Genomic DNA, 21,878 nt, shown 5'->3' with positions numbered 1-21,878 from the left:
GCAGCTGGAGGCTGGAAACGTGGTTTGTTTTGCAATACACAATGACTTCAGATTTAAGAAATATACATGTGTGTGCGTATGTGTATATAAAAAAGTGGCAGAAATCTAGGAGTACTGTTGCCTTTTTATACCCTTGAATGTTCACTGTTTCAAATTCACTCTTAAACTAAGAGCAGGTCACTACTTTTGGATTTAGCTTATCAAGTACGCAAAGTACTTCAAGATCTTCCACAATGGAAGATGCTAAATAAATGACATTCTCAATATTTACATGTGGGATTTTCTCAGGATGCTTCCATTTGTAAAAACTCATAACTCGTTATCAGTCACACTTCAATATTTAAGGACGGAAAAAAGAACAGATTAGAAACATGGCTCAATTATTTCCATAGAAATTTAAGAAATCCTCTATTTTAATGACTCTGCAGACTTGGACTCAGCCTGTAACTTTGAACAAGTCACTTTAATATTTTTCCACTGACAGACAATCCCCTCTTCTCTTTTAGGCTTTTCTCTGGCTTGACACCAAGAGTCACCAAACAGCATAAAAAGTAACTCATGATGTGCCTGGACAACATGAGTATTCAAAACAAGCTTGAATACCACCATATATTTTCACCCCACTTGCTAGATTACAATAACAGAATTTAGTGTAGAATTTGGTGATTCAGTAAGATAAAGCCTCAAGGAATTGTCTATAACTGAGCTAATAATTAGTATCCTTTGCTGGATGCACAATGTTTTAAAGAATAAATTGAGAGTTTTCACTAATACCATTTGTTTCTCTAAGAGAACAGCATTGATTCTGCAGAGATCTCACAGATATTTCTCTCTCTTTCCACCTCTGCAATCCAAACAAATCAATCTCCCATGCATTCTATATACTGTCTGTTTCAAAGGCAAAATTTTGCATCATCTAAAAATACTTCTGGGCCCATAAACCCTTCAGGACAAAGCAGAGCTTGGTCCTTGGTGAACGGACAGCAAGTCAAGGTAGTGAAATCACTTGTGCGGACATTGAATTTCTAAGAACGTGTTAATGTCATGTGTGCAACTCCAGAAGGGAAAAGAGCAGCTACAGCATCCAGGCACCTTTCTATCCTGAGCTGCAAAATCAGGACAATTCAAAGTGAAAGCTACTCTGCCAGCATCTTCCTACAAATGAAGATGAGCTTGATGGTAGACAGATCCCATACGCAGGCGGTTCTCTGCAAAAACAGTGCAGGCCTTTGCTACTACCTGCTTTGGAGAAGAAGGGAGTAGGAAGCAGCTTTCCTATTGCACAAAACTGTTCAAGATTTCACACACACGCCATTTCACATTGAGGCACATCCAAGAGCTTTTACATTTGTTAAATATTTTGGAAAAGACACATATACACAAAAGAACCTGAGACAGGAATGCAAGAGAAGAGCAAAATGCTTGTCAGTCAGGTGAGAAAATGGCTCAGGTTTAAATCCCTATCCTACAATTTTATCTAGTATTTTAATTCAAGCATAATATTTACACACTTACATAAAGGTCAGTTATCCCAAAAGGACAAGATACACACTCTGGAAGAGTCAAAGGTTGGCATTTGATATGGCTCTTACCTGGGAAATAGCAGAATTGAGACTCAAACTTGAGTATCCTGGATCTCGGGCAGACTGAGCTATTCTGGGATGGATCTAACTTATTTGGCCAAGAATCACTCTATCAAAATCTGTGTAGTTCCTGTGCTGGATATGGAAAATCCCTCTCAATTTACCAGTTCTGACCATGCGAGCAGTAACTCTGCTAAAGGAGCAACACGTCAAGCTGTGATGGAGAGATGTTGTGAAGCCAGTGTTAAAACAGACATCTGACTTTAAAAGCCTTGTACAGTTAATTTTTAAAAGGCATACGCTAGTCCTCCAGGATGAGACACATTCAGAAGAGATCACTGCTGTTGGAGCTGTACTGATTTACATAAACTGAGAGTTTGGCACCAGTTGTCTGTGCCGTTGCAATCCTTAAAATCAATGGGAGATAAGAAACCATCCTGAGATGGCAATGGAGACTTTATCACACCTGGGGGATGCTGAAAAATCCTTTGCTCAGCCTCTCAGATCAAGGTAATGGGACTGCGCATGGCACCAACCTGTCACAGGGAGTCATTAATGAGCAAGTAACGGGAATTAGAGAGGGAAGAGACTCATTAGAGCACTGAGGTTCTCCATCTGGCCAGAATAGGTCTGATTCCTCCAGTATATCCTCCACTGATTGGCCCTCTAGACATGACGCACCAAACCAGCTCCTTTTACGACTGTTATTTATTTTACTTATTTATAAGGCATTTACTGAGAGGCAGCTAAAAGCCGTACTTCAAAAGAAATGCAAAACCTTCATAAAAATAAGTAGAAAAAAAAGCCATTGATAAGACAAATTCAGCCAGTACTTGAGCTTATTTTTGTGGGTTTTTTTTCCCCAAAAGGAAAAAACAACTAAAAAAAACCCCATAAAACTCACATAAGTCAAAGCACTATCAGACAAACTTCCCTACGCTCAACAGGGACAGCCCCCAAAGAATTAGAGAGAAAGCAAGCAGATACAAAAAATAGGAAAAAGCTCTCTCTACCCCTTGACATTTCTGTAAGAGATGGGATAAAAAAAAGTCTATAAGCTCATGACCTGGCTGGAGAGTGATCCAGTAGCACATAAACAGAACCAACTGTCCTGGCTAAGATTTTTATTCAACACATGAGGAAGATTTCCATTTTCATAGCAGAAAAAAGGAGCAGGAGGCATTTATACATGAAATCAGCCAAGATCAGCTGAGAGCTACAAAGATACTCCTTGGTCAGGAAGCAAGTCCTGAGCGGCCCAAGAAGAATTTAAAGCACCCCAAAGGTTCAGACTTCTGCAAAAAGAGTAAGGAGAGCAAAGAGGGAGAAAGTATGCAACATTTATTATTTTTGTAGTGTTACTCAATAAAAATGAACAATGTTTTAAAATCCCAGTACGAAGTTGACTTCTTGTTTCATTAAAAATAGCCATTCCCCAAAGACAGAAAAAATATAGCCGAGACTGCCCACAACCTGGCATTTTGGGAATTCAAACAACAGAGGCATAGCATGGGGAGCTCATGACACCTTTAGCATCCCAAGGAGGAGAAGAGGATTTCAGGTGCATAGTTTTGGCTCCAAATGCAACAGTAAACCTGGAAAACCCCAAAGAGGCTGGGGTAAGGCAGGAAAAGAAGGAAAAGGGGACCTGTGATTGGATTTATGCAACACTGAAGGACATTCAACACACCATGTCCAGTGCAACAGGAGTACAAACCATAATCTGGTGAACATCTGCAATGCAGCCGCTCGTTCCTTGCTCAGCTTGCGTGGTGGTACACAAACAACAGCACTGACTTCTGCTACATGCCCTGAGATGGAGCTTGCTGGGTTTCCTAAAGAGACCACATTGTACAGCTGTACAGGGCAGAAGGGATCATGGGCATTCTTTCCCATTTTATAATCCTGCAAAGTTCTTTACCTAACGTGGATTAGTTCTTACTGCAAAATCTTAGCAGTACACTCAGCATCCCTCTCCTGAAAAGATGTACTCACTTTTGGGGAAAAGGCTATGAAGAAGCCACACGCAAACTGAATGAAACTGACTTTAGCAGACAGAAAATAATATGGGTGGTGAACAGAGCAACAACAGTAGAGTGTCTTATGGGCATTTCTTCAACCTAGAAGTACTTTAAAAAGCATTATAAATTCATAGATTCATAGATTTTAAAGGCCAGAGAGAGCAATTCTGATTATCCAATCTGATTTCCTACCATAAAATTCTGTCCCATCACTCCTACATCAAGACCGCAGACTGTAGCTGGACTAAAGTATATCTTATAAAAAGACATTTGAATCTTGATTTAAAGGTTTGAAGCAATGCCAAATCCATCACATCCCCTCAATAAGCAGTTCTAATGGCTAGTTATCCTCATACAGAAAGATTGAATTTGTCTAGCTTTGACTCCTATCTCCTGATCTCGTTATGTGTAAGAATGTTAGATTAATGAGCCCTATGCTATCTATTTGATGTCTTTCTTCCCAGAGAGGTACTTACACACCATGATCAAGTCCTCTTAGATGTCTCAAACAGAAGTTCGGATAGCATGCATTTTAGAGTCTGATTTGCAGACTTCAAACAGTTGTCATAGCTCTTCTCTGCACCCTCTCCAATTTTGCAAAATAGTTTTAAGTACAGGCACTGTCATTACCTGCTTCACAGAGCACTCAATACAGGCAACTCTTAACAGAAAGCGCATCATCATGCACTCTATGCCATCTCAAGAGGAGAAACAAAGACCACCAGAAATTGCTCAAAACCTAATTGAATGGATTAATGCAATTCTTACAAAGAATAAAAATAGAAATTGGTTCGTGGCATTTCAAAAAAGATGCACCACTCATCTTAAGAGTTTCTCAGGATAAACTCCACTACAGCAGGAGTTGTGATTACAGCACGGAGACATATCAAGTCAGCCCTAACCTGGCTAGTTTGGGTGTTAATAGCACACACAGACTCACGAGCAAGTTGCAAAACTTCACACTGAGCCCTTGGCTTGGTAGCAGAAGTGCTACTATCATTCATCACTACCATTGTCAAGGTAAAACTATTAGTGCTGGAGCAATCAAGATTGATGCTAATCAGGTATTTCTGTGTGTCATACTATGGTTATATACCCATCTATAAGCAAAGTACTAGTGATCACAGCTGGGAAGTTCAAGCTGCCACAGTGGCCACAAGCCCAGGTCACAGTATTAGAGTTTTCTCAAGGAAAAGCTCAGGAAAAAGGGCCTGGGGGTCCTGGTAGACACCAAGTTGAACATGAGCCAGTGATGTGCCCTTGCCGCAAAGAAGGTGAATGATCTCCTGGGCTGCATTAAGCAAAGCATTGCCAGCAGGTCAGGGAAGGAGATCCTTCCCATCTACTCAACACTGGTGAGGCCACACCTGGAGTGTTGTGTCCAGTTCTGGGCTCCTCAGTACAAGGGAGACATGGACATACTGGAGAGAATCCAGAGCAGGGCGACAAAGATGATTAAGGGTCTGGAGCATCTCTCCTGTGAGTAAAGGCTGAGAGAGCTGGAACTGTTCAGCCTGGAGAAGACAAGGCTGAGGGGGGATCTTATTAATGTATAGAAATATCTGAAGGGAGGGAGCAAAGAAGATGGAGCCAGGCTCTTTTCAGTGGTGCCCAGTGACAGGACCAGAGGCAAGGGGCATAAACTGAAATGCAGAAGGTTCCCTCTGAACATCAGGAAACACTTTTTTTTACTGTGAAGGTGACTGAGCACTGGCACAGGCTGCCCAGGGAGGTTGTGGAGTCTCCATCCTTGGAGACATTCAAATGCCATCTGGACATGGTCCTGGGCAACAAGCTCTAAGTGGTCCCGCATGAGCAAAGGGGTTGGACAAGATGACCTCCAGAGGTCCCTTCCAACTTCAACCATTCTCTGATTCTATGATTTTCTCCGCCTTCTGCAGCGCATGGTTGTCCTTCACCCCAAGCACCATCAATCTCACCACTGCTCTCCAGTGTCCCAGTGGGCAAATATCACTGGCAACCCGAAGATGACTTTCAGTGGCTGAATTTCTTGGATTCTGCTCTGTGAAGAAAACCGTTGAACTTGTGGTATCCAAGCAGTTTGCCAAAAACTGTGAATAACAAGTGTTTTAAACAACTGTTTGTATAATGCATCTATCAGTTAATCCTCTGAAAAATAAGAAAAAATAAACAAACATGAAGTGTGCATTTCCTATTTTGCTTTTGACCCATTCAGAATCATCTTGTATGTGCAGTAATTGAGATTCTGACAAACTACTGAAGAATCATAGACTCATGCAGGTTGGAGGGGATCTCTGGAGGTCTCTAGTCCAACCTTCTGCTCAGAGAAGGTCCACTTAAGAGCAAGGTGTTCAGGGTCTTGTCCAGCTCTGAATATCTTGAAGGATGGAAATGTTACAGCCTCTCTGGGCTCCTGTTGCACTGGTTGACCACCCTGATGATCAGAACCTTTTTCCTCATATTGAGTTGTAATGTCCTGTGTTTCAGATGCCCTTTGCCTCTCGTCCTTCCACTGTGCACATCTGAGAGGTTATGGTTCCACCTACTCTACAGTCTCCCATTAGGTAATTAAAGACAAAAATATGATTTCTGTAATTCATATTCAACTTGTGGTTGACCAGTACCCCCAGGTCTTTTCTTCAAAACAGCTTCATAGCCAGCCAGCACCCATCCTGTCCTGTTGCATGGGATTATTCTATCCCAAGGCACAAAGGAAAATGTGAATAATTATTTTTCTTCTGATTTTACAGCAAGGTGGGCACTTGAATAACTTCATGGAGCCTACTCAAAGCCTACATTTGTTTCAGGCCTTCACCTTCTGGGGTAGTGGAGAGCAGCAACGAGGCTCACAGGTGAGGTACATCCATGTTGCAGGAGGTCCTGAACTCAAGGTGATGATTGTTGAAAGTAAACTTGAACCTACCCATCCCTTGTAGTCATAGAAAAATTGGTGCTTGAGTTTTCCTGGCAGAAGAGATGACTATGTTTTAGAAGTTTTACTTTCCGTCCTCTTCTAGCAAGGATTCCTTGCTACAAGGACTGGGGCCTCACCCCTGGGACACGTGGGGGAATAATTACAGAAATAAGGAGGCACTAAGATCCTTTCTTTACACCTATGCCAGCCCTCTCTGTCACCCAATACCCATAGACACAGAACAGAGCAGACAGAGAAGCTGTCCAGGTGATTCAGAAGCAATTTCAAGGTCCACCGTAAAATCGGCACCCAATAATTTTAGATCCTTGTCTGACACTAGTGAATTTTAGAACTGGGATACCATGACATTAACCATTCTACAATGTTAGTTTGTATTTATCTGTAAAATACATCCCTCCAGCCCAGCCCGACAAAACTGATGAGCCAGAGCATGTCTCCAAAGGAGGGAAGCACTTTGCATCTGTAGGGTCTGAGGAGACATGAGCAGGAATAGCATCCCCACTCAATCTACAGAGTGAAGAATAACAGAAGAATTTTGGTGTTGGTGTTTTTATAAGGGAGATAGACAGATGTTTTGCAAGCTCACAGGACAGGCTCTGAACATGCTAGTGCTGCAACACATTAGAAAATGAGTCTGGCTTGTTCCACCTTTCTGCACTCTAACTCCCTATTGTAACAGATGACACAATTAAAAATAGAAAAAGATGTGGTCTCAGCAAGGATTGGAATATATCTGTGCCTGTTTAATGGAACATATGGTGGAATATTTTTACATCTTATAAAGAACTGTGTATTGGACATGTGCTGGTGCTCGTGAGATGCAGCAGCAGAAAAACTGCATTAATACTTGCTCCCTGCCAACAGGAGCTGCCATACACCGTGTACACGCACACGAGTCATCAGCAGGACAGCACACAATTGACTAGGAAACCTTTCATTATACGCACCATTGGAGTTAATTCGGAAGACATTGGCTGAAGTCTCCTGAAAAAGTTCCTGTAGTTCACTGGGATCAATCTGGGTGGCTGTGAAGACAAAAAGGCAGAAGATATATTAATACTGGAGACCACCGATCATTTTGAAAGGGACTCACCTCCCAGCTGATCCTTTGAAGAGGGATGCAGAGCCCTCCTCACTGCAGAAATTTAGCCCAAGTAGGTGGTCTGATGTAGCCTTACGCAGTGGCTGACCATGCAACTTGCACTGGACAGTCAAATACCTACTTCAGCACGTTCAGAACAGTAAAGATGCTTCTGCAACACGGAGGATACAGCCCACATGGATTGAGACAGCATTTGTAGGAATTATTAGCAATTGGAATAGAAATTATTTCTGCTTATTTATCAAGTGGGAGTATCAGAGCCACGAATGAACAAGAAACCGCAAGCACAACAGCATGGTTACCCATCGCTTCCCAGAGCAGGAGGGCACGCAAGAGGGTCCTGCCTTCAGAAAAGGGGAGGAAGCAGTGAGCAGAGTGCAACGGCTCCATGGGCTCAAAGCTTTTGGGGCAGGAGGGAGATGGGAGCCCAGGTGGGTCTTCCACACATTCATCTTCCAGCCCCCAAGAGAGGCTCCCCTTCTTCCTATTTCTTCCTGATAGCCCAACTGCAAGGATCAATGAGTCAGTGCCAGGAATTGCTATTGCTGCTGCCCAGATGACTTCTCTCAGCTTCATTCCCAAGGTCCCACTTTGGTCAAGGTACCCAAATCTGCCCTACAAGGAGAACACTGAAGCGAGGGTTTGAATGTTTGGGATTTTGAGGTTTGGTGGTGTTTGTTGGGGTTTTTTTTGTTAGCTTCATTTCCCAACTTTAAACCCCCTGAAACTATCCTGAGCTCCTCCACAGCTTCATCATCCCCAGAGAAGAAACGACGTGAGGTTGGACTGGGCTATATTACAGAGAAAAGATACATCACACAAATAAGCTTTAAACGGGTGTTTAGTTTTTGATTGGTAGTAGTCACCAGAGAAGCAGTCATTTATACCTATGTCTTTGGTACCAGCTTTATGGCAGCAGCTTTACAGCAGATTTTCTTAAGGTTTTGCCCTACTCTGCCTCCCACCTGGGTCAGCTTTTGCAGGTTTCCCAGAAGCTGCTCTACCTGAAACTTTGGTCAAGTCCAAAAGCACCGCAGGGCTTGTCCACCTGACACACTACAGCGCATTCACACAGCCACTGCTATTAGCAAGCCGCTTCTCTGAGCTGAAGCATTACAGAAACTCAAACACGAGCTATGATTCGTATTTTCAAGTCAGCAGACTGCTACGACATATTCTGCTTCCCTTAACCAGATTTCCCTAAGCTGTTAAACACCATGTCCCCAACTGGCACTTGAAAGTCAGCGATGGAGCAAGGTGAAAATCATGAGTATTGAACAAAACGAGAAGCCTGCTTGATGCACTGCTCAGGTTAGTCCTGAGGATGCATCTCCCGGTGCTTGAGGACAAGCTCCACATCCAAACAGCGCAATCGGGATTTTCCACTGCTTCTCACACATCTCACCTGCACCAGCATACACGTGAGATGATTCCGCCCTGTACCAGCAGTAAATAAAGTCTTGGATCAGTCTGTCAGGTTGACACAAATCCAGGGCATTAAATGGTGTTTAATCCAAATGCACAGGAGGTCATTTCTAGAGATTTTCCCACTCTTCTCTTCCTGCAGTTCCTCCTAAATCAGCTGTCCTAGACAGTCCTTTCCTTTGCTTTATATATGAGGCTATATAACACAAGAAATTAGCTTGGGCTTACCCGTCCCCCAGGAATTTCACTTGTTACTAACAGATCCAGCTTTCATTAAATCACTGACAAAATAGCAGCACGGGATAAGATTTTTTAGATCTTTACAGACTGCGCTGATCCCAGTTTCAGGAGGTTTTTCTCAGATTTTCAGTGTGCCAACACACTCTGGGTTAGTAATACAGGAGGATGGGCGTCCAGGACATGGCTTCAGCTTGGCTAAATTTCCAATTGCATGTGCTGAGAGGACCGGTCCACACATTTTGTGATAGAGGTTTTTTGGATGAGTGGGTTTTTCTGTGGGGGAAAGAAGGGTTTATTTACCTATTTATTTCCATTCTTTCCTTAGAAACACTGAATTTGCCTCAACAGATTTCTAGCCTGGCCCAGTGATCCTGAGTCCACACACACTTAGGTACTTTGCCGAATGAAGCTTCTGATGAACCATGATGTGACCAAACCAAGGGTTGGAAACTCCTTCAAGTCGTCAATTATAAGCACCTAGCTAGGAACAGTATTGCATTAAACCCCCCAAATAATACAGACTCCAGACCTCAATGTGTTCCCACCTGGGGACACTCCTACAGATTCACAGCATCCAGCAGGTACTGCTGGAGAGTCATTTAAAATGCCAAAACCGCCCCAACAGCAAAGATGAAATATCCCAAATGTTGCAAAAGGCAGAAGCACCAATTTCATTGCATGGACTGTGCACGTCTGCATTTCGGAGTCCCTGCAATACCATCAGAAAGAAACACTGAGCAACACTGTGTGTCCAGAGTTGGTCCATAAAGTTAAAAACTACCCAGAAATTCAAGTGCTAATTTGGGAGGGTGGGATTTGTCCAACCTCCCCTGGGTGGCCATGGAGAGACCAATTTGCTCACCCTGTACCGCATTTCCCTAATGAGAAAGAGGCAAAACACAACAGGACAATGTGTGAGGATTGTACTCTGAAGACATGGAAATACTTAAGTTTTTAAGCCCCAGCATATTTATTTTAGCCAAATGCAAGAGGACTGTGAGATGATGAACTCCCCCTCAAAGGCTTGAAATCTCAATTCATATATATCTAACAGAGAGCGCCATGACAACCCCACACCTCAAACAAGTGCAAATTAAATGAAAAAACAAAGGTAGATGCAACCTTTGTCCAGAATTTCCAAACAATTACATTGAAAATGCAATGCTCGGAGAATGGCTTATCTGAGAAAACTGCATTGAATCTGGCTTGCAATTTCCTGCCCCTGAACTCTTATTTCATGTTACAGCATACTGCCAGTTCTGGTTTTATTTTATTTTTGTTTTAGAAAAGAAAATAAAATAGTAAGAAGGAGCTTGTTTTAACTGCTCTAACTTCAAGCTTCCACACATCAAGCAGAAATGTTGTAACTATTCATGGAGGATTCAGCAGTTCAAGCAGACAAGCAAAACAATTTAAAAACAGCAGCAGAAAGCAATGCAAAAATGCATCTGTACTGCCAAGCTAAGTGAAGACATACCAAGACTGTGAAAGAAAGTGAATGTGAAGTACATTTGTGTCTAATAAAAAATTAAATGTCTTTGACTACATAAAGTGAGTGCTAAAATATTACAATTCCCCAAGAAGGAATATGAGGTTGCTGATATCCAGTAACCACTTTGCATGCCCCAATGCTAATAGAGTTCAGGGCCACAACTTTCGCTCGCACTGTGGGTCCTGAAAGCTGTGAAGGGTTTGTGGTGGATACATCACAGAATCCTATGTGCAAATCACTTCCCCTCCGCTTCCTTAACTGGATATTTCCAAAAACATTCTTACAGTTTCCAGATACTTTCCCCATTTGCTTTCCAGCAGAATCCCCTTGGCAGGAGACAGGACAACCCAACTTCCTCTGCTATCAGCTCAACCTTCTCCCCACCTAGCAAATAGTGATGACCTGTTATATTTATTGCAATTGCTAAAGCAGTGGCAATCAACACTGGCATTTCTGATATTTTCCTACTGTTTATTAATTCTTCTGTCTTTTAACTGAAAAGCTACAGGTGGGTGCAGCAAATGGAAGGGACGAGCTTTTAAGTACATGCTCTGCCAAAGCAAAGTGTGTTTATACACGCTCTGGCCAACTGCAATGGGAGACCTCAGCCGTGAGTGTGATCTTAGGGAAATGTGCAGCTTGAGATAGAGCCACTGCCTCGTAATCCACCTTGCTGCATTCCTGGAAATGCATTTATCGGCTGTTCTTTTTGTTGTTGTTGCTTGCGTGCTTATTTTGTTTATTGCACCAAAAATCCCGTTCCTTCATAAGAAAAGTAGTTGCATCCCATCATGTGATAACTGCATGTGTGCAGTACGAGATATTCCTTGTCCAGTGATGCTGACAGTGTACTGAGGAGGGACGGAGAGGGAGGAGGAGGAGGAGTGGGCATCATTGAAGCCAAACAGTCCCTTTCACCAGACTTTGCTGCCTTCTCCCTGCTGTTAACCCTTCCCATTTCGTCATTTCAGCAAACTGCCTCAAAATAAACCTTGAAGGGAATATGTCCACTAGTAAATAAAACAGAGTGAGGGAACAAACCATATTTTATTGTTAGCTGGCTGCTCAGCTCTGTATTGCCAAGACAAACTCAGGAGCTGTTCCGGGGATAGTTTATCCCATAAATTGCTTCCTCCAGGCAAAAATCAGTGAGACAGCACCAGGTTTAAATCCAGACATGCAACACCATCTTACACCTATCTGCTGTGCGGAGGTGGTATTCTGACCTCTGTGATATGCGTAGCACTTTGGACCAACACCAAAAAAAAGGAAACTGAATCATAAAATCAGAGAATCATTTGGGTTGGAAAAGACCCTTAGGATCATAAACAGTGTTACTGCCAAGTCCACCACTAAACCATGTTGCTAAGCACCACGGCTACCCGTCTTTTAAATACCTCCAGGGATGGTGACTCAACCACTTCCCTGGGCAGCCTGGTCCAATGCTTGACAACCCTTTTGGGGAAGAAATTTTTCGTAATATCCAACCTAAACCTCCCCTGGCGCAACTTGAGGCCATTTCCTCTTGTCCTATCGCTTGTTACTTGGGAGAAGAGACCAACACTCGCCCTGTTACAATCTCCTTTCAGGTAATTGTAAAGAGCAGCTGAACACCTTAAAAATCCATACAAGCCTCACACATGATTTTTGCAATCATTATTCCAGTGGAGACTCAGAGTGCTTTGTGTTCCACGTTTCAGTGCACTTATAATCTCTAATTCATCACACCTCTGTCTACAGGAGACACTCGGGATGAGGACTGGCCAGTGGAGGGATGTGGTATCAGTGCTTGGAGAAAAATATAACCTGGGAGCTCGTGGCCTGCTTCCCCCCAGCCTGTTCAGGAGGGAAAAAATGTTGATGATGCATGTGGGCATCCCTGGGGCTCTCAGGTGCTGTGACAATCCGTCATTAGCTCCAACCACCACCGACAACACTTATGCAGGGGAAGGAGAAATCTGAGTGAGCTGGCAAGCCGAAAAATCTTTCAGTTCCTCTTCAAGACAAGCCAAACGCGAAGCCTGAGCAGGCTTACAGGGTCTTGTCTCTAGTGATCTGGATATAATTAATGTCCAAAGGGAATAGCTAGAGGTCCAGGACAACAGGCACGGTAAAGGTGTCTACAGGAACATCCTTTTGCTTAATGTTAATGAAAACTGCCCGTGTTCTCCACGTTAATCTTCCTTGCCTATTAATTATTTCACACTAATTTGAAGCTCCTAATGGCTTTTCTGCAGACAGGTGAAGGCAATTGCCTCCCTGAACTCAGTTTTGTAGCAAACCCAAAATAACAAAAGTTGCAGAAAAGAAAAGGCAATATTTACAGTAACTCCAATAAAAAGGGAAAAGAGGAAAAACAGGACAAGCATTCGATCTTTCTACTTGCAATACTTAACGTGGCTGTAGTAAAGCAGCTCAACCCCTCAGAATTGTAATGCACCTATCCCCACTGCACCACCGAGAGCTGTCTGTGCTCTGTAAAAGACAGCTACAGATTTCCTGCATCTGCATCTTTGCTCATTTGAAAGTTTTAACTGAAGTTATAATATCATCCTTTGCTGAAAAAAAAACTTCCAGCAGAAAGTCATTTGGTATCCAAACTCCCCTTTCGTACCCTGAAACACCTACCAGGAGTAAAGTGCAGGTAGGGAGCAACCTGCTCACTATGATTTCAAACCATCCACCCTAAATCCTCAGTTTGCCAATAAAGATTAAGCACAACTGCACGCAAGCCCTGTGGCTTAACCCTTTCACAACCCAGCTGAACGGATAAGTCTCACCCATCAAGAAACTTGTTCCTTCCCCAGGACCAGGGGACCCATTGCAAGGTTTCAATTCCCCCCTTGAAGACTTTTCACAGCGTTGACCTAAGTTATCCAAGAAGAGTAACTATTGAAGACTATGGTCCACAACAAGAGCCACGGGCCTCCGGCACTGAGAAATCAAACCCAAGGGAGAGCAAAAGATTGATTTCTGGCTGCTAGCCCAAAAAGAAGAGATTTGCTCTGTAGCAAAATGCTAAATTCATGTCTTTGTTTTAGCTTTTCCACAACAATTGATGTAAAAATGAAGAGGTGGAAGAAGATGAAGGAGGCAAAGGGGGAAAAAGAAAGAGTAAAGACAAAGAAGCAGCTTGTCATGGGAAAAAGAAAATGCTACAGAAAACAGACAAGCAAGAACTGGTGGATGCACAGACACCTACACCCACCCCAGACGAGTCCTCTGGCCGCCAGTACTCAACAGCTTCCTATGGTGCTCCTCCCTGTGGACTCGCTGGTTTCGGAGACCATGCTTCATACCAGTCCTCAGTCTCTTCCACAGCAAGAACACTGTTTTGCTCTTCAGCTGCGTTTCCATTTCATATAAACCACAGGAACCTCTTTTATCCTCATGACCTCTGCTCTTCTGTTGAAACTGGGCAAAAAAGCTTCAACAAATACCAGCATAGAAAGGGTTGGCCAAGAGCATGTTTGGACAAGGCTCCTTTCCTCAAGGAAAAGAGCTTAAAATAGAAAGGGAAATGGAAGGGAATGAAAGAAGCAGCATCGTGTCTAATCTTGCGAAGTTGCTCCTGGCATGCAAGCTTAGGAGGTTTTTATTTCCTCCTGTTGAAGTTTGAGTGAAATAAGTGATAAAGGGAAATGTAAGCAAAAATCACACTCATCAGGCAACATGCTTTTCATCAGCATCGGAAAACGTGATGCTGTTTCACGTGGCAATGCTCTGAAGCTCCTTGCTACAGATTTATGCAGTGACTTGTACAAAAGACCTGGGTCTCCTCAGCATGGCCACAGCACAAAGAGAAGGCGCTGAGGGGATTACACATGTAACAAATGGGATGAAGCCAGTGTTTGCATCAATCCTCTTCCAACCCCCAGTCTCACACAGTGGGGTCAGTGTATTCAAGAACTCAATTACCTATGGGTTGACTTGGGGTCTCTGTTTGCATTAACACTTATAAACTCCTGTTCATTTTTTTGAAATCACCTTCCTGCTTTGGCCAAGTTCTCCTGAACATACAAAATAAAATTTTCCTAGTTTTAGAAATGAAGCTTTACCTGAAGGCATCTGAGCTGGAAGAACCCGTTTCACCCCACCAATCTGAAAGCAAGATGCGTTTAGGTAGTGAAGGACCTGCCTCCTCCTCCTCTCCCCAAGGTAAAACCAAGAAGTCACCCCACAGCCTTGTCCTGAAGAAGTACCTTCTTCCCACCGTACCTCCCCACCAGATACACTAGCAGAAAAAAGTATAGAGAAAATGAGAGGAAAAAAACACATCTACTTTAACAGAACATATTTTTTTCTTTGAAAGACCTGCCACAGCTATAGCAAGTTGACCAGAGGAGACAGAGATTTTATAATTTCTTAGCCGAGTTAAGTGCAGGGCCCAAATTCAATGAGTGGACAGGACCAAGGAGGTAAAGCAGGCAGGGAGAATCATTTCAGGTTGGTAATGATCCCACCTAGGCATGCATTTTTTTCTTGGGCTCTCTGAAGCAGAGTTTCAATACATTAACCTTTTTAAAGCCTCCGAGATTTGTGCTTTAGTTAACATGTCCCCAGAGAAGTAATTGTGCACGGTGTCCCCAGCACAAGTGTTCCTGGTAGAGCTAGTAAGTTTTAACTGGAGCTCAGCACGGGTCTTTCTTGGAAGATACTAGGAAAAAAAATGAAGCTATAAATATATATGCAATACATATCTCTGAAAGGAATAATAAATACAGAGCCTACCCCAAGGAAAGCCTAAGAAGCCAAGGAAAAAGGCTATTCAGACAAAAGCTTCCCATGCAGGTGGGGTCTAGGGCAGTGGGACCAAAACTTTGCAGCTTGGCAAGTGTCTGCGCTCTGGTGGCACAGGAGGCATCGCAAGGGACAGCCCAGGCATGGAGAAGCATCCCTCACAGAAATCAAGAGAAGGTAAAGGGTGAACATTAACTTGCAGTGAAAGTCAACCTCAGAAATTAAAGAAGATACAGAATTAAGACACTATCTCCCCCACGACCTAGCTGAGGAAAGGGGCTGCACGCAATCTGTGCACTTCCATTTTAAATCAGCCAAGAGAGACCTTTTTTCCTAAGCCACTTGGATGGAGCATTATACCCAGGGATGCTCTGCCATATTCCCGTCCTCCCTGCCCTGTCATGAGGGAAACCTCCCCCTGCAACTCCAAACACAGCACCAAGTCCTCATCCACAAAAATGCAAATCTGTGTACACCCAAGAAGCGGTTCACAGAGAAAAGGAAACATTAGTTATCTTTTTACAGTGCAATCAAGATTCAATCAATCAGATTTGCTTTGCATTATTTCTAGTGAGGATGTTTTTATTCTCTTTTGTTTCCTTCTTTAGCATATATGCTAATAAGAAACTGCTGAAGAAGAAAGCAATGAGACACTCTAGGTGCATAGCTAGTGCTGGTATCTTCTCAGCCCTGCAGCTCACCCTGCGTGTCCAGGAGAGCATGACTGCAGACAGTGCCAGTGTATCAGCTCACATATAGGGAGTCTGGCCAAGGAGATTTGCAGCCATGTTGACAACACGTTGTTCAGCTTTGCCAAACCACTTTGGACACATGTCCCAGAGGGTATATCTCCACCATTCTCATAGCAGCAGTCAACAAAAACAGCCCCCAAAACCCACCCACCCAATATTAAGGCAAGCAAAAGAAATAGCCAAGTAGTCCACCAAGAGAAGAAGTTGTCTCTAGAGCCAACCCTGAGACACACACATTCATTCTGCCCCCACCGGACACTGACTCTTGGCCAAGTGGAGAGGTGTCCTCTTTGGTGAGCACCATGTTGTTCCATGCAGCCAGATGTGAGCAATAGCAGCTCTGCCCAAATTTGCTCCAGCTCTGAAGGTAGACCACAACTGAATGACAAAGCTATGACCGAAAGTCTGGAGAGACTGCACGTACAATGCTGACAAGGAGCAGAGAAATCCCAGACATCATCAGAAACAGCATTAAGAGAAAGTTGCTGGCCTAAAGTGTCACCTAGAATATGGGATACACAACACAGTAAAAGAGAAGGGGTGAGGTGAAGCAGAGATGTTGGATAGAGGCTGCGTCCAGCTCATGGTGAGGGGGGCAAATACCCAAAACTCCACAAAAAAGTCCCAACCAACCAACCAACTTTATTGTATTACTAGCCTCACAGTTTATTTTAATTTATTATTAACAAGTTTCCTGCTTTTGCAAGGACACTAGAAATATATCAGATCTTTTCCAGCAGCAAGTTACAGTTTGTGGTTTTCAGTCTTTTCTTCTCAAGCTTGTTAAAGACGCTAGAAAGTGAACGGTGGCCTGCAGTACAAAACCTGATATTCTCTACATCTGCATTAAACCATATTGCTGCTAGAAAAAACTGTTCTCATCCTATACTCCTTTTTAGGCAGCAGTGAAAAAAAATAAAAATAAAAACCCAACCAACTAAGCAAAAAAAACACCCCACACTGCCTTCTAATTTGTACAAGAAAAACAGCAGCTCTTGTTGATCTAGAAGAAGGAAATGTCAAAGACTCACAAGCCTCTTACTGGAATAAAAAGCCCATCACTTCATGCCAGCAACACGATGGCTAAGAGTGATTTGAAGGTCAGGCGAGCTTGGCAGCCCATGGGGAATGAGTTGGTGGGATTCTCAGTCCTGTTTCACCTGCTCAAATCTTTATAAAATTAACAAAGTAATTCAGAGAATTCAGAGAATTACTTTCACCACAGACATCCACACTGGCTGAGGTGCTCTTGTCCAGGCAGGAGAATTAGGGAGAATGTTGATTTTCCGTGATGGCTAACTGCAAAATGGACTTAAAATTTTAAGCAAAATTTTATGAAGAATAAGCGCAGAACAGAACTGTGCAATGGATTAAGAACCTGCTAATTCTGGCAGAGTGTGGAATTTTGGCTTTGGTTGGACAGTTTTACAATTAAGAGTTTCTCTCCATTTTTAAGCAAGGGGGAGGCAAACTTTAAAAGGTTTTGCATAATTCTGATGTAGTACCGAGACACAGTTAAGTAGCTTTTAAATAAAACAAAGCACTTTGATTCTTTTTTTTTTTTTTTTTTTTTGCTGATAGTGGATTAGGAGAGAGTTAAAAAGACAATTCATTTTTTATTGAAATAAATCAATGTACTGGAAAATACCAATTAATTTGCAAAATTTCCCTATCAAATCCCATTGCTTCCTGCTTTCCAAGATGGAAAGTCTAATCATGTTCCCTTCTTCATGCTCCAAAGCAGTAGCAGAAGCAAGCGTTAAGGCGGTGCCTGCCTGTATTTTTAAAAGGATACCCAAGTCATTTAAAAAAAAGGCAATTTAAGATGTTTGACAGTTCTGTGCTGTTTGGGTTTTTTTTAATGATAATGTGGTATGAGTACATAAATAAAACCTGAGCGAAGGCAGGTTTTTGTTTGCACTGCTATATTCCTAGGATAGTCTGCAGTCCTGTGCTAATGCAAACACAGACACCAGCACCAACAGTGTGTGAAAATGCAAAGGAATTGACTGAAAAGCAAAGTGAAAAGGATTAATCTTACACTCACTGCCCAAGCTGTTGGAAATGTAATGTGAAAAAAGCCAACAAAAAAGATGAAAAATCCAAATATTTTTGAAACATCATTATTTAAAGATTTATTGGTGATATAAATTACAAAATACTGGTTTTATTTTTAAACTAGCTCTTAATCAGCTCTCTTCTGGTCTTATTAATGCACTTAGCACTAATTGCCTTAGAAAATATCTTTTAAAAGATCCAGGCTATTAATGACAAAATGGAGATGATTTTTTTTTCTGATTAAGTCCATGTGATGCAAGGAAGTGGTATAAGAAAAAACAGCCATACTAATGAAAGACAGAAACCTTTAAAAATATTACCATACCACAGCTTTCCAGTTGAAAACATCCAGGTAAATGGGTATTTTTTTCACTCCTTGTAAATTATATAAATGTTTCACTATGTAAATTATGGATTCTATCAACTAAAATGTAAACTCGATTATGAAAAAGACCTTCAAAACACATTGGATAAAAGGTTGGTAATAAAAATGAATAAGAATGTGTGATCCATCCCAGCAGATAATATGTATAATTCATGAGATTATCTTTACTACCACCGTAACAGAGAGGTTCCAGGGTTGGGATGAGTCACTAATCTAACAGGAACAATGACAGAGATGAGACTCAGTGCATCAATAGTGGTGACACTCAGATGGAGATGAACAGTGGGGTGGGAGAAGGGAGTGCTCTCCTCGCTGCTCTGGCCACTGGTCCCCAGTGAAGTCAATTGGTCTTTCCCCAGCCCTTGGCATGTGTGAGTCCATAGAGAAGAAGAGTTGGAGGAAGACATGGTTTAGTGGGCATGGTGGTGTTGGGTTGACGGTTGGACTCGATGATCTTAGAGGTCTCTTCCAACCCTAATGATTCTATGATTCTATGATTCTAACACAGGAGAACATGTGCATTAGAGCTCTGCAGGAAAAGGTGGTGTTACAAGATGCGATGCTGGAGCCCAGCGGAGCTGCAAGCTTGCTTCAGGGTCAACCACGCTTGTTCCAGCACAAGGTTGAAGAAGCTCTAGTGTAGAAAACGCCTTTTTTTCCCATCTCCTTCGTCTTCATCACTTCCTTTGTTGGTCAGGACTAAAATTTCATACCATCTCAAGGATATAGAAGACAAATTGAACCTTCAGTAAGTACAACATTCTTGGAGAGCCCCTGCAGTGTCATTGAGATCTGCATGAAGAGTTTTTACAAACCAGAAGCCCCAGAGAGATGAAGTGAGATCTGGGATGACAAGATAGCAGAAATTACTGAGAGACAGAGACATAAAACGGAGACAAAGTGGATGCAGTGGGAAACAGCGACCGAGCAATGCGACAGCTGGCATCTACCTGCGGGAAAAAAGAGTGTTTTGCGGATGGACAGCAGTGCAAGTGCTGGAGCAGATTTCCAAGTTCAGAACAAAAGTACCAACCGATGCACTCTCCTCTTCTGGAGAGCTTCAATTCTCCAGCAAAAAAGGAGCATCTTAACTTATTAGACATCCTAAAGAGAAATGAAAAAGTTCAATACACCCTTTGGTAGTCTTTATCTATACGTTTAAATAAGAAAACTATACTGATAATTTATGTGTGATAATTTATGCACCTTCCCAACATTTACTGAATGAAGGAAAATTACTTTTGTTTGCCTAAAATTAACCATAATAGAAACCATCTGGCCCAAGAAACTAGCTTTTTTTGAAGAAATCATAAAACCCATACAGGGTTTTATAATCCATGTGTACAAAATCCCATACGCCATTCAGGAAGGAAGATGAAATACCATCTGCCATAATTTCTGGAAGTCTCCTGGGTTTGTTTCTGTGGGACACTGCATGCAGATCTGGTCCTCCACAGCTTATGGGATCTGCAAGTGGTCAGCAGAGGTTGTAGCAATGGCCATAAAACGTCCTGTTTCTCGTTACACAGCTACTGCTGTAGTTATTCACTAGAAAGGAAAGACTAGTACAAAAGGCACAGGCTCAGCTGTCTCTCCCTGAGATTCATACGGACCAGATTTTTGAGTTCTCTGACCCTGGTACTGGCAAGCCCTCATATTATTCATCGCTAGTGAGATGGTTAATGTGGGCAAATGTTACAGAATTAGTCTTTTATTTTTCATATACAGAGGCACACACACACTCAGCAACAGTCCTTCCTCATCCACTGAGACAGTAGAGGGGAACATCATCTTACTGCTATTTGTTGATTAGAAAAAAATACTTTGCTTTTTCATAGACAATTTCAGGCATAATAGCATGGACCTGTTAACCTACAAGGCAACCTCTAACCCATGCAGAACAACACAGCCCATGACAGTGCTAAAAATAAAATTAAAATAAAAGAGAAGTTCCTTAGAAGTTTATGTAAAACTACAGAAGAAATGTAGTTACTCCACTTGCAATGTCATTTGGAAAATGAACTTTATACCCACGCTTGCACAAAAAAAAAAAGGATTGCATGGGTGTTAACGTTTATTAGAGATTATTATATTGCCCTCTGCACCTTCATAAAAGCAAGAATATCCCTTCCCTATGGGTAAAACAGCGGCATGTGTAATGCACTGGGGCTCAGCCCTAACATGCAGGAGGACTGATCCATCCTCGGGCCCATCTGTGCATTCAGTTGCAAGACAAAAACTGTCCTTTTGCTGTTTCATTCAGCAGAACTTTGCTCGCTTTCTCATTCTCAGCATGACTCATTAAATATCTGCAGACCAGATTTTGCTCTTCACCTTAATCGAAAAGACTCTATTATGTACTCGAACATAGACTCCCTCACTTTCTTCCAAAATAAAACTGAGACATGGGTTTAAGTGTTTGCCTAAAATAAAAAAATCCACGGCATTGCGATACTGATGAGTATGAGAAGGTAGAAGTGACAGGAAACTGATGAAGAAGAGACTGAATTAAATTTTTTAGACAACAAGTTTATTAGCTAAAGCATTCTGGTTTAGGTCAACAGATACAAATGACAAACTCAGTAAGTTGGTTTCAGCTGAAATTTTTTTTCTTCCTCCCTTTACCATAGTCGAAGAAGCCCATTGCAAGCTTTCAGAGGGAAATGTTTTGACATTTTGCACCAAAATTCTGTGTATTCTCAAAAATTGCCCACATTTAAACCCCCAAAAGAACAAGAAAACTAGAAAAAAAGAGGGTTTTTTTCCCTAAATGTTTCAGTCAGTGCAATTCTTCTTTCTTTTTTTCCATTTTCAGATGAATTCTAAACATATTTATCAGCCATAAGGGGGAAAAGCTTAAAAAGCAAATAAAAATCAATTATTTACATCACCCCACTGAATATCAGTATCACTGCTCATGCAGAGAGAAATGCACATCCAAGACACAGCAAGGTGGTGAAAAACAAAATGCATCTGAAAGGTTTTGGCTCCAAGGGCAAAACTCCTGGAGATGTGCAACCTCCACAGCAGCTAGCCCTTTAGTCCCCTTGGAAAATCTCAAGGAATCCCAAAGTGGACATTAATTTTAGGGCTGTAGCAGTCATTCTGTTAGTAAACACAAGAAATACCATTTTGAACTCTTCCGTGTCCCTCTTCTGCTTGT

The 21,878-nt window shown here is 42.2% G+C and overlaps 1 protein-coding gene across 3 annotated transcripts in view; it reads right to left on the bottom strand.

Annotated features, from left to right (window-relative positions):
- TSNARE1 (t-SNARE domain containing 1) overlaps positions 1-21,878 on the bottom strand; it is a 530,032-nt gene that overhangs the window by 348,759 nt on the left and 159,395 nt on the right. For all 3 annotated transcript variants that reach the window (XM_009332991.1, XM_009332989.1, XM_009332990.1), the window contains one exon: positions 7,469-7,546. In XM_009332991.1, the coding sequence (XP_009331266.1) occupies positions 7,469-7,546 (78 nt within the window). The remainder of the gene's footprint in view (positions 1-7,468; positions 7,547-21,878) is intronic.

The sequence above is a fragment of the Pygoscelis adeliae genome, unplaced genomic scaffold, assembly GCF_000699105.1.
Source record: "Pygoscelis adeliae isolate BGI_AS28 unplaced genomic scaffold, ASM69910v1 Scaffold38, whole genome shotgun sequence".
Classification (NCBI taxonomy): Eukaryota; Metazoa; Chordata; class Aves; order Sphenisciformes; family Spheniscidae; genus Pygoscelis; species Pygoscelis adeliae.
This window is presented reverse-complemented; position numbering and strand designations above follow the sequence as displayed.